At 38.5% G+C, this 13,920-nt stretch overlaps 1 protein-coding gene across 1 annotated transcript in view; it reads left to right on the plus strand.

Annotated features, from left to right (window-relative positions):
* The window catches only part of cfap61 (cilia and flagella associated protein 61), a 43,232-nt gene that overhangs the window by 406 nt on the left and 28,906 nt on the right, over positions 1–13,920 (plus strand). Inside the window, exons 2-15 of the mRNA XM_044376668.1 lie at positions 192–339; positions 1,327–1,477; positions 1,690–1,766; positions 2,369–2,436; positions 2,544–2,664; positions 3,314–3,446; positions 4,306–4,497; positions 4,982–5,091; positions 6,268–6,307; positions 6,684–6,820; positions 7,475–7,601; positions 8,908–8,985; positions 10,203–10,409; positions 12,316–12,444. Coding sequence (XP_044232603.1) covers positions 197–339; positions 1,327–1,477; positions 1,690–1,766; positions 2,369–2,436; positions 2,544–2,664; positions 3,314–3,446; positions 4,306–4,497; positions 4,982–5,091; positions 6,268–6,307; positions 6,684–6,820; positions 7,475–7,601; positions 8,908–8,985; positions 10,203–10,409; positions 12,316–12,444 — 1,713 coding nt within the window. The 5' untranslated portion in view covers positions 192–196. The remainder of the gene's footprint in view (positions 1–191; positions 340–1,326; positions 1,478–1,689; positions 1,767–2,368; positions 2,437–2,543; positions 2,665–3,313; positions 3,447–4,305; positions 4,498–4,981; positions 5,092–6,267; positions 6,308–6,683; positions 6,821–7,474; positions 7,602–8,907; positions 8,986–10,202; positions 10,410–12,315; positions 12,445–13,920) is intronic.

The raw sequence follows: 13,920 nt of genomic DNA on the forward strand, positions 1-13,920 counted from the left end.
TTTACTATCGTAGAGGACTAAAGAATCCAGAATATATTCACATTAAAGAAGAATCATTTAGACTTGTTTTTCTTTAAAAATGACTCCAAACAATTAATCGATTATCAAAATAGTTGGCGATTAATTTAATAGTTGGTTCTATAATTATACAGCTTGTAGCTGAAATCATACTTTTCTCTCCTATAATCCAGTAAAGATGAGGACTATAACTTCAACCAGTGGCCAAGTGGAAACTGTGGCTGTCAGAAGAAGCGAATCAGCGGATGCTGAGGGGATTGACAGCCTCATCAGCCCCTCAGCTCTGGAGGTGTTTGGAAAGGTCAATGTAATTCATCTTCTGTAAGAAAAAAATACTTCTTTTTTGGTATCTTAAGTATGGAGAATAGACAGGCTTTCTTTAAAGAAGCACACTGAAAAACTAACTGATACCTGTCTAATCTAAGTCACTGATCTGTCAAACTACCCAGCATTAGGGCAACATTTATTTAAGCTGTCCATTAATCTATCAGTGATTTTTGTCAATCATCTTGTCTATAAATAGTCAAAAAATAATGACAAATGCCCACGATCACATACTTAACTCGAAGAAATACATTTGAAAGTGGTGAAAAATGTCGATCAGTGTTTCCCAAAGCTCAAAGTGACGTCCTCAAATGTCTTGTTTTGTCCACAACCCAAAGATATTCTGCTAGCTAACTATAAATTATTAAAACACAGGGAACACAAACAAGACAGCATGGACGAGAAATAAAACAGTTCTCTTTCAGCTCTTTCTTTTCAAGCCGAGCATACAGTAGCTGCTATGTTTAGGTAGTAAACAACAAGCTTTTATAAACTTTAAAGTTCACAGAGAATGAGTGTTTCTTTACCAAAAGACCAATCATGGGAGGTTTGAGTTATAGTATCATTTTAATTGTTGATGTGTCAATGTAGAATATGACTACAATTCTTTATTCATTATTTGGATTTCCATTGATTTCCACATTGATCAGTAAGGTCAGAAAATAAGCAGAATAACTCTGAAAAGGTAGACAATATAAAACTTACAATAAAAACAATAAAGGTTGTCAAGATAGAAGCAAAAAGAAAATAAAAATAATCAAAAGGTTCCAAAATAACAACTAAAAGCAACATCTATGTAAGACTGATCAGATCAGATTTTGTTTTAGTGATTTGTTTGAAAGAAAATCTACTGCTGTCAATCATAATAATAATAATAATAATAATGTAATTATCATATTCTTCAACCATAATTTTGTAAAGAGTCACTGAGAACTTGTGATGTTATATAAACATGATTTTCCTCTGCTCTCCTGAAACTTCGAGGGAGAAAGCCAACCTGGCAGTGACGCTGGCCAATGAGAAGGACGACATCTTGGCTCACGCTTCCTTCTTCGATCACCCTGTTGGAGACTTGGTGGATCAGGCTCACTGGGAACCTTTCATGCAGAAACACTTCAGAGCTGAAAAATGCACAGTCTGTATCGATTTGTTGATGAATTCTGTTGATGGATGCGGGTTGGGGGGGGGGTCAGTTCTTTCAGTTGGTTAGTTGAAAACATAAGCAAACACTTCAGATCACTGATTTGTTATAGATCTGTCATTTGTAATTGTTCATATGCTCATGCCAAGACTTTTTCACAACATGAAGTTTGAAGAAAATATCTCCATTTTTTTTCCCCTCTGCAGCCTTTCAACACACTCTTCACCCACCTGTTCGTTGCAGAGCCGAGCTTCGCCGCAGCGAGTCTAAAGGAAATAATGAGGTATGAAAAAATAAGGGTGTATGCTCTCTTTCTGCAGTTGAGTAAAACTTGTGTTATTTGTTTTGAATTTCTGTTGTTTTACTTGTTGTTTTATTTCATCTAAAGAATCATATACAGCCTTACATGTCAATACATTTAATATCTGTGTGATGTAGGGGTAATGTGTGACTGGACATGATGAGCAAGACGCTGCCAGAGTTCAGCTCCCCCTTGAGTTATGAAAATGGTAGTTCCTGTAAGATGCAGAGCTGCAACAATTAGTTTACTAACCAATTAGTTGATTGACAGAAAATTAATCCGTCTTTTTTTTTAACCAAAAATGCCCAAAATCTGCTGTTTTCAACCTCTCTAATGTAATGATTGCTTTTCTTTGTCCTCATAGTAAACTGAATAATTTATTTTTAACTGTTGTTTGGCCAAAACAAGATGGCGACTAATTGAGAAAATAATCGTCAGATTAACAGATAATGAAAATAATCATTAGTTGCAGCCCTAGTAAGGTGCTTTGTTAGATGCAACTACAGAATGTAGGTTGATAAAGGTTAATTCAGTGTCTATTAAAGCATAATTCCCTTGTTGTTACTGTGTACATCTCTTTACAGGGCTGTCTTTAACGCCGTCGCAGAGCTTGAATACGTCTGCCTGATCAGCCCAAATGCCGACGGTTCAGGTGAAGAACTGCTTCAAATTCATTGCTAAGTTTGTCATTTATTCAGAATTTTATTCATTAATTCGTTCAGAAATTAAGAGACTCGGTCTTGCGACTTCTGTGTCCAGAGCTGGGACTGGATGAGGTGTTTGAGCCACTGCAGCGCCTGACTGAGCCGGGGCCTCAGTGCTTAGCATTAATCTGCGACAGACAAGATCACTGTCCAAGACTTCATATCCGCCCTGCCAGGTGATTCCAGATCATTCCTCTTGGCTAACATGCTGGAAAACAATGAAACATGTATAGTCCATAAATAGTGCATGCTCATGTAGTGAAAAGTACAAGAGTGGAGATGAAGGTGGCGGATGAGCATGTACACATTTGCCTTAAACACCAGCGTGTCATCTGCAAACTAGAATGCTCATACTCAAAAATCAAACATATAGCTCATCAGTCTAATATTGAGCCCACATTTCATTAGTAGCACAGAGTTGACAGTGAATTTGTTACCAGAATTCAATGGATGTGGATCTTTGTGACTGTTGTGCTGTAGGTGGGTAAAGTTAAAGGTGCGTTAATTTATTTTTTTGGCCACTTGGGGGCAGAAGAACTCCTTCATATATAATTCTCACATACAGTATTATCACCTTATAAAGTCTGTAGACACAGAGCAGGATGATTCTGGAAGCACTGAGACTAAAACCAACCAATACTATGATTTAAATGAGGCTAAAAAGATATTTAGAGCTGCAGAGTTCAAATCATTTGTGGGTTAAGCGCCATCTATGTCCCACTGCATGCTACAGAGTGTAATTTAATTCATTGTAATATTAAAAAAAATGCTGATTGTTGGATCTATAAGATGTAGGCTTACTACTTCTCTCTTTGTATCTCACAGGGTTGAAGATCATGATGACATCGTGAGGTTATTTGCAGAGCGGACAAAACTACTGTCAGTCATCGATCAGCCGTACGTCCTGGCAGAGCGCATCGAGGCTCAGAATGAGGAAAACTACGCGGCTGTTTGTGAGGTTTGTTCCAACTTATAGCCGTCTCCTTATTAAAACACATAGAATTACATGTTTTTATTTAAGGTTTTGCGCCCATTTCTTTTGAAAAAGTCACTCACAGTAGATATTAAACTCCATTTCTGGTCTTATGTGAGTTAAATAATTTGTTACCACTCATTTCTGCTCCGCTGTTGTGCGCTCTAATAGCAGCTCGCTGATGACGCTTTGACTGATTGTCAGAAACCCCGCTGGGGTCTGTTCCCTCGGGGACCTGGGAGACGACAGATCTTCTCTCCCCTCCCCGCCAGTCAGGCTGACATGTGTTTGTGGCAGCATATGGCAGATACAAGCTGATACTTGGCCAAGACATGCTCTCACTGAACATATTGTGTCCAGACATCTGAAGCATTTTGGGCTTTTTGTCTGAATATGTTCAGTACTTGGAGTACAAACAGTCCAACATTGCCCCTGAGGGTTGTGCTGCTCAGCCCGCTGAACTATTTATGACGCCGTGTGATTTCATTTGTTTATTTTCTTAAAGATGATTTAAGTCCAAACTCAAACCAGCCTGAGAATTAATATGTTTTTTTTAAGATTAAGGATGAATAATTAATTATCACTTTTTAAAACAACATGTATAGATGACAAAGGTCCATGTAATAGCTGTTTTGAAGCTTTTGATCACATCACATGATCTTCATCAGCACATAGAGTTTGCTCAGTTTAAGCCAACATGAAACAAAATGTTTACTTTCTATGCGGAAGGAGTGTTTAAAAAGGAAAATAGAAAAAGATAGACATATAGATAAACATATATCATGGGGTAATATGAGTATGACTGTAGAGTTGACGGCTGTGTGTGTTTTCTTTTTCTTTACAGAGTGACGGAGTCGCCGTCGGCTTCATCAGTGTCACTGCTGATGTTGATGTGAAACAGCTGTGCGACAGCTTTGAGCTGAGCGAGTTCGACGGTTTGTACAAACCGCAGGAAACGAGATGCGATGAATCCGCCGCTCGTTCTGACACGAGAGACGACGAAGAAGAGCCGAGACAAACATCAGATTCACAGCAGGTAACTCACACCTCTGTAAACACCTACCTGATGGATTTTGGTCAGATAGATTAAGATAATGATGCAATTTACAGTCACAGTGAAGAAGCATTTCAGTGATAAAATTTGTTAATTAATACAAAAAAAGGGAAACTATATTTTAAAAGCCTTTAAACAGCCTTTAATTGTGACAGAGAATTCGGTCCTTGCTGATAAAGTCATATAAAAATGTTAAATTGTTGATGGATATTTTAGAAGACAATGAGAACAGACTGAGAAACCTCATTGCAGGAAGTGTTTGGACTGAGTGACTGTTGCTCTGTGCTCCAGAAATTTTATTAGAAATGAAACAACCAACACTGTCTTATCCGTTTGAGATGATTTAATATAATTGAAACTGAAGTTTATGAGGTGCAGAGTGTTCATGTAACAATAGTCCAATAGTGCAGCAGTTAGAAACCATTAATCTTAAGTATTCATTGTCTCCTTTTTGGTCTGTTTGTAGTTACAGTCATCTCAGCAGGAGACGCAGTCGACCGGAGCAGGAGAGCTTTTGGAGAAACCCAATGTTTTCTGTATTCAGTTCTTTGTTATTGACATGAGTCATGAAATGAGGTAAGATCAGGGTGAAGGTCAGAACAGTTTTTTTTTAAAGCTTCATTGTGGCCATACACCGTCCTGCTGCCAGCAATACTCACCAGAGCAAGAAATATGTATTCATCCACTGCTGAAAATAGTCCCCAACAACAAACCTTTCACAAATGGAACTACATATTTGTGAGGTGTTTTTTAAGGATTAATTTCTTCAGTAGGAACCAACATGCTCAGAGCTGAGAGCCACAGACAGAGGAGGGAAGTCAGGAAGTATTTAGAGACATCTCTTTTCATGGGATTTGTTGACAATAAAAAAGGCAAAATAAAAATATAGAATATCATCAGCCTTATCCTTTAAATACATAATTAGTTTTGAGCTGGTGAAACGTTTTTGTCAGGTTGGATGTTTTATGCTGTGATGAACTTCAAGAACATACAGTATTTATATTTTTTAATCAAAGATGATACAGGATACTTAGGAAATTAAACCTTTCAATTTAAACAAAAGTTCTTAGTAAGATTTACATTATTTTAACATGCAACATGATGTTTAAACCATGGTCAATACACAGTAAACAATATTGCAGTATACTGGGCAGAGTAGCTTGTTTGTTGTATTTAAAACATTGAGATATACAACAAAAATTAAAGGTAATTAGCATTGTCTTCTGGTGAATGAAAAAGGCTAAATTTATTATATTTTATTTATTTATTATATTAATTTCACAGAATTAATATGATACAATTCACAGAAAGTCAGATACCAGAAGTCCGTTTTTTTTTTTTTTTAATTGACCTATGTTTTTAAAAATTATTCCATATTTTTACCGTAAATTGCTTCCACCAGTGCTGCAGAAGCAGTTGTGGCAGCCGTCCAGACTTACATCAGTCATGTGCTGTGTTAAAGCAGGGAGAGTGACTGTTAGTTGGCTCCCGCTGAGCTCCTCTCACCACCGCCTTACCTCCCAGCCGTTACTGAATATGGAGTCGAGTCGCTTCCCGCCGAGAGTGAGCATGTTATTAATGAGAGCCGCGCTTAAAGTGACAGCAAGTTGAGGGGCGAGAAGTTGAGCTGGAAGCAGCGGGCAGATTGGTCGGCCAGTTGTTCCGCCACAGTGATCACCGACTTGGCTTTGATTCTGACGTTGGCACATTTTCACTTAACTTCTTTTTCTTCTTCTGCTGCTTCTCTTCCAGATCAGTGGACTTTATTCCATATGTATTTGAATGTTTCCCAGTGAGTATCATCTTTGCAAGATTTTTGACTGATTCTCTATCAGAAAATATGTTTTTGTTTATCAGTTGTACAAACATTCTATATGAATTTATAGGCAAGAGATAAAATAAATACTCCTGTGTCCCTGGAATGATGATATGTTTCAGTATGTAATTGTAAAAACTGGATTCCTTTACACATCTTGAGGGATTTTAAAGACATTAAATAGATATTACAGTGTTGGAATACTTGGATTTGTTTTGCATGACTGAAGCTTTGACAGCTTTGCTAAGAGAACTGTAGAAAAGTGAGAAATCTTTCAGAAATTAAACCTTTTTATGATATATTGAACATATCTGCTCTGTGCGGTTCAATGTGTTGTTCTTGTGTCTGTCAGGACCGAGACTTCTGCGTCATCACAGTTTCCACGTTGTCCCCTGAGTTCCCGTTACTGCAGAGCTTCCTCAGGGTGCCGCCGCGCCCCGGCAGCACGCTGACCCGTGAACTTTACATCCTCCCCCGCGTCGGGCTCAGGTGGGCCATCTCTCAGAGAAACCAGGTTTTCCTGACAGGTTAATCTCACCTGCTTCTTAAAGACAGCGTCGCTACTGTCAGATCAGTGTTGTTGTCTTGGTATGCTTGCCACGATAACACATGTACAACTCTGATATTGTTAGTGCATATTGAAAGACAATGAATACAAAAACACCACAAAATCTGACTACTGAGGTGCAGGCTGTTTAAAGATACACCTCTTGTGAAACTTCTGTGTCTTGAGGAATGAATGTTAGACATATTAAATGCCCTTTTAAATTGAATAATGATACTTTTAATGGGGGAAAAAATCAGCAAAAATCTACATTTATACATTATTAGTTCTAAAATCGTCCACAGACATATTGCAATACTGCCACTGACCACTAGGGGTGCACAGACTCCAATTTAGAAACAGTGAGAAGCAAATTTTCTTTCAAATCTGACTCCATTGATCCGTGTGGGGTGTAAAATACAGTGCAGGATGCTGGAAACTGATGGTCTGCTCATGGATTATCCAGTTTAGTTATTGTAATTAAACTAATAACTCTAAAATCATCTGATTATGATTTATTATTCATGTTGAAACTCTACTCATTGCAGTTTACGTAGCAGTGTTCCTCTCAGTTTGTGGTCACAGTGTGGTTCTTATAGGAGTGTGAAGGTGAGACCGGCTCTGGCTACAGACTGGCATGCTGTCTCTGACCTGGTGAAGGGTCTGAGACTGAACAAGTCCCTGCTGCAGGACATGGCCCTCTTCTATGAGACCCGCAATGACCGGGTCAGTCAACACACACTGATACCGACACATCAGCTACTCTACACACTGTCGTCTTCAGACTGTAGACCAGTGATAGGCAAATAGCGGCCAGCAGGCCAATACTGGCCCTCAAGCAAAAACATTTGGTCCCTTAATAATGTAAACATGTGTCATACATAATGAAACATTCGGTCTCTTTATAACTTTATTCCTGCTTGAGGACGTCATTTCAAAATCCTGTTTGATTGACTCACTACAGTCTCTCATAACAGTGTCCTGCCAGACACCAAAATCCAGATGAGTTTAAAATGTTGATACTGTACATCTGAGTCACTTTGAATTATTACTGTGATTGCCACTCAGGCAATAAGCTGCCCTATGGTGGAGCTTAAAGGGAAATGTCGGAATTTTTCAACCTGGACTCTATTTTCTCATCATTTTGTGTCTAAATAACCAACCAATAACAATCTGAGCCTCCTGTCAGTGACAAAAACAAGCACTTTTAGTGGACATACATTGAAGGGACGCTATTACCCTAAATGATTACATTACAGCCTGTTTCACGGCTCTCGCTCAATATTGGACCAATTTCAAAAATTGTTCTCCCCATTAGTCACTTATACACAAAATTAAAATAGAGTCCGGGTTGAATAATCCCAAAATTTCCCATCTTTTGCAGCCAGAGAAGAATACTGACACTACTCAGGGCTGAAAAAAAGACTCCTCTGCATCTTTTTGGGTACAAAATGTTGACTCTGCTAGACATCAGTATACATCAATAAAAGATTAGGCAGTAGGCAGAGCTCTTTTTAGTAAATATGCAAGTACAATCACTGCTACTACTACCACTGCTATCATATGTAAAAGTACAAAAGGTGTATCAAATATTAACCAGTGTTCTCCTACTTGACAGTAACTGGCCTGTAATATGATCAGTTTTCAATTAGCATAAACAGTAAATAGAGAAAATATCATGGCTGAAATTTTAACTGGGCTCCCTTCAACTTTTAAAATGAAATGATGATCGTTTTGGACCATCAAGTGTGACTCAAGCTGGTATGATGATTGTCTTGGAATAACGAGGAATATCGCACGTACGCCAGGGAACAGATTGGTGACAATTCAGTTGAACGGATTTTCCTCTCTGACTGACACCCCAGCTGTCACTGCTGCAGCTCCCAAACTGATAATTACTTCTCAAATGAGAATGCAGCCACTTCATGTGTATTCATGGCACTGGACTCGGCTCGTACAAGACACAGCACATATTCAAATCAGTACACGTGTGTAAATTTCCATGTTTTGTCTTGTTGTCTTGTTTCTTCAGGATGGGGTGCCGCTGCAGGCCTTTGTAGCCCAGGTGGACAGTCAGGTTGTAGGGATGCTGATCATCAGAGACGAGCAGGTAGGTGCAGTTCACTAGTCCTCAGACCAGCCTGCAGGTGTCAGGTCAGGGTTGGTGGTTGTTTATGGTACGATCTTAGGTCTGAAGTGCTGAACTTCATTAAAAACAGGTAATGACACTACAACACTTCATCACTGCAGGAAATAAAGATATTTTTATGAAATATATTTTCAGGCAGGTGTTGAGTTTTAACTATTTATATTCAGAATTTCCTCATAGATTTATTCTTAGGTAGCTTAAATTCTACAATTTCTATCATTTCTTGACAGTGTTATATTCACATATGAACTGTTTATACATGTTTATATGATAATAATCTTTATTTATGGAGCACTTTTCAAAGTCAACGTTACAAAGTGCTTCATAAGGGCAGCAAAATAAAACAGACAGTACAGTATACAGCAGTATATACTGTGCATATACAGTATAGTATAACATTCATTGACAAAAATTTTGATAATCGATCAATTATTTAAGTTATCAAGTAAAAATGCCAAAATGTATCATGTTTCCCTTGTTGATTTTGGCTTTACATAACTTAATATATTTGGGTTTTGGATTGTTGCTCAGACAAAACAAGCAATTTGTAGATTTCCTCTTGGGTTGATTTCCTCATATTATAGATTTATCAGTTCATTGAAAAATGAAAATGCTGTATATAATATTCTTTACAGTCTACACTCAACTAATCTTCAGTGAGGCTACAGTATATCACACTTAAACTAAATAAAGTTATTCAAATAGAAATCTCTACATGTTTTGTGTATAATCCTACACATACTGTTGTGTTATTCAGTCTGACATATTTAGTGTTTTTAAAAACTTTTGGATTTCTTCTAGAATTTAAAATACAATGCTGGCTGCTTGAAAAATACTTAGCAGCTCAACATGAATGAGTCTACAGATGTATATTTTAAAGTCTGTTAGTGAGTCAGTTTTTTTTGTCAAAATAGTTTAATTTATTTAGCTTGACACCACTGGCCCTGTTAACAGACTGTACTAATAAATAACACTGATTTTATTCAAGAAAAAAAGTTGAAAAAACTTGTTATTACAACAATTTGATGCTACAATCATCAGCAGCTTTTGTTTCTTATTATTTGAATGAAACACTGACAGGAGAACTGTCTAAACTAAAATTAGAAAATATAAAACAGAAATATTTGTCCTCTGTCACGGAAACATGACGTGTATCGTACTGAATCTTTCCTCCTCAGGACATCGAGTACATCCGTGCCCACTACAACATCGAGAACTTCATCTATTTCAGCCATCATCGCTACGAGGAGCACGCTCAGATACGCCACTTCGTCCTCAAACCCTCCTTCCGACACTTCGCCAAACACTTGTTTAAGGAGGTCCTTAGGCTGGCTCACAAATCCTGCCTGTACCACAGAATCTACCCCCCAAACCAGAGCCAGGAGGTGAGTGCACAGGGACCTTCAGGCCCTCATGGGCCCCTCATCACTGGGCCCCCAGCCTGCGTGCATGTCTGGTCAGATACACATTGTCATTAGTGTAATGAGCCTCAGTTCACACACTGCAAAAAATATACTTCAATATACTTGATCGTACCAGAAACTTTGCATTTCTTTTAAACCTTTTCTGCATCACAGTAGACAAGAGAAGCCAACAGTATGAAAACCTGGTTTGAAAACATATAAAATCTTATTTACTAAAACTCCATTAACTGCAAAACATGACAAGGGATGTGTTTGCTGTTTTTCAACCCAGATCTTATTACGTTTTTTCCTAGTTATGTAAATTTGTGAGAACAATTTAACCACTAAGTTTAGTTTTCTGCTGCAGCTTCTTGTTGGACTTTTTTTCTCATTGGTCGTTTCTGCGTTCAGAAACCATGATAAACCTCATCTTCTACAACTGGACATGTTCTTTCAGGTTTTATTGACTCTTTCTCTCGGTTGTATCTGCGGAAACCTGGAATTTAAAACGTGTTTTGTGAGTGACCGTTTGTGGTCAAACGTTTAAAGACATTTCTGAATCAGCTCTTAAGTTTCTGTATTCGAAAAAGCGATTTACTACGGAGATCTTCGTTTGGCTGATCAGTTAGAAATAATGAAGGGAGGAATAGCACAAGCAGAAACAGCCACAGTGATGATGATGTTTGAAGAAGAGCTGCAGACGACCAGCACACCTCCAACAGGTAAACTGCTTATTTTACTTTGACCTACTGTGTAATGGAGCGATGGCTCGGCGTGACTTCTCCCAAAACGATGGAAAAACGCCATAAGCGGAAGTAGAAATCCGTCATGAGCCGATGTCGGAATGATGGAAACCGAGCGTTCAGAGCAGTCTGAAGCTGGTGCTTCTTGCTCACAGGGATTATTTCTACATACGTTTACCGCATTATTTGACACTTTGGCCACGTTTAATATGAACATCCAACATTGTAACATTATATATATGACAGAAAATAAAGAAAAGCATAATAGGTCCCCTTTAATCCTCAAAATACTGCACACATTTAATACTTTAGAGTTGTAGAGTTGCATTTTATTTTACATGACAAATCCTCTTTCTTTAACACCTTGGTGATTATAATGACATTGAACCCAGCAACATACAGTAGGCGTCGCCACAGCTTCACAACAGAGTGGAGGGAACATTACGACACGAGATATCAGACCCGATATTTTTAAACCATTTTATCTGGAAAGTAAGATGAAGGTAAGCATCCTCATTACCTGCTAAACTACAAGCAGATATAACTATGGTTCAAGTTCAAGTGATGCACCAATGACAACCAGAGATCCAAGTTTTGTTCATGGTCAGAGAACGAATCTACAGCATCCCACATACTGCAGTTAAACCTCTGTTCTGTAGCTGTTTAGGCTGATCAGACAGAAAGATGTTTTTATGTAAGAGTTGATCATTTTTTGCAGAGTTGTGCCCTCAGCAGACTGCTGTCCCTGCGGTCGGGGCAGCAGGTGCCGACACCGCTGCCAGCTCCACCTCTCCACACCATAATAAGACATTTCCTCAACGTGTAGAGGCCTCCACTTCCTCTGCTAATTACCTCACACAAACAAGCACCAGATTGGGAGATGATGATGTGCAAATGGAATAATGGCAGAAGATAGCCAGAGAATTATCTCTGTTCGGGCAGTGGGTGAAGCGCCGGGTAATGTTTTCCATTCATAATCAGCGGTGTAAACCTTGCATCATCTAACCTCTTCAACCTGAGCTCATTATCACTTTGCAGTGGTCCACTCGCCTCCTGAGGCCACCGCACTGAAAATGTTTAACCCCAGAGGAGGATTTTTCTCTCTCTGAGCTCAATGACACTGTGCCCTCTTCTTCTGCACTCAGAATTCCTGCGTTCTTCAACTGGATCTCATCCTCAACTGCACAGTCCCCGTCCGCCCGCGACGCCAGATCATCTACCCACTGGAGGAGCTTGGCATCAACGCCCCTTCCAGGCGGATCACCGAGGACCAGGTGGGCAGAGCGGCAGCTGGCTGACGGGGGAGCAGCCTGCCAGGGAATGTAGATTAGCTGACGGCTGCTGGGAGAGAGAGAGAGAGAGAGAGAGAGAGAGAAGGAGCACAGCAGGGTGTTAATGTGACCACTAGACGGTGCTGTTTCAAAAGGGAAAAGCTTATAGTGTCACGCTCAAAGGTATGAAGGGGAAACTCCAGCACAAACACAGTATGATGGAATGAACATGATGAAATTTTAGTACATTTTGTCATAAAATGTATCAACAAATATGCAAACAAGCATTTCCAAACAGTTTTTTTTTGAGTCCTCTGAGCAGCTTTTTTCAAACTTAACATTATACATTTAAAATCTGTGTAAAACAGTGTTTGACTTGTCTGCACAAAATTGTTCAGTTTGCTTATTTTAACTGAAATATCTATCATTCCACACACATGGCTGCAAATATTTTCTTGTTAAGCTTTACATATCTGATATCTGTTGAAACTTTTACGAGTTTGAACAAACCATTTGTAGCTAGAAAAGGCTCCATAAAAATGTGTGTGCTCAGGCATCTGCTGAAGAATTGCAGTGGAAATATTTGCCTAAATGTCATGAAATGTTGAATCTTTGGAGCTTTAGAAGTTATTTGTACGGGAGTAATCGAAGACGTTGAGGCACTTAGGAAAGAAAGGAAGGAACTTATTATTATCTTACAGGACACCACATCAACAAACAACATTTAAAATACACAAATGCAGAAGAAAATAGTTAAAATGCAAAAATATACAGTGGTAAAACAAAATGGAATTTTTAATTGATCTGGAAAATAGTACTCTTGATGCTTTTAAATGTATCGTTCTTACTTTATTTGACATAGTTTTTGAAATTCATACGTATTTATCATCTGAACTGGATTTTGTTTATTGCGTCTTAACTGGATATTGTTGTGTTTACCCGTTTCTAGTGTGTGACAGCTGTCGTAGTCTGTTTATGTTGTTTGTATTTATTGTTGTTTAAAGATTTAAATCTCAATGAGACTAAAAGAAGTTTAACATCCAAGCACTGACAAAAGTGTTGAAATAAAAGTAATGAAATGAGCTGATTTGCAAGCATGGAAAAGGAGTTTGAGAGCCAGTTACAGTCAAAGTGCTAGAATGAGTTGTAACGTCAGTTGAGCTGTAAGCGCTGACAGTATAATCATAGAAAGGAGTTGAAACGTCAGTATGAGTGCAAACACTGAAAGGAGTTGCAGTGTCAGTGATGCGGCCGAGATGGCTGATAGAAGGTTTTGGATAGAAGTTTGAAATTGCAGCTGTTTAAGGTACAAACTTTCACATCAGTCCTGAATCTCATAAAGTGTCTGTTTGGTTTTGCTTTTATTCTGTTATAAACAACCTACAAATAACACACTTGTCCAAATATTCAAAAAACAGCACGAAACCAGAACAAAAGACACATTCAATCCGACATGGCTTCTTGTCATTTAAAAACAAA

Source organism: Thunnus albacares, chromosome 16, assembly GCF_914725855.1.
Source record: "Thunnus albacares chromosome 16, fThuAlb1.1, whole genome shotgun sequence".
Classification (NCBI taxonomy): Eukaryota; Metazoa; Chordata; class Actinopteri; order Scombriformes; family Scombridae; genus Thunnus; species Thunnus albacares.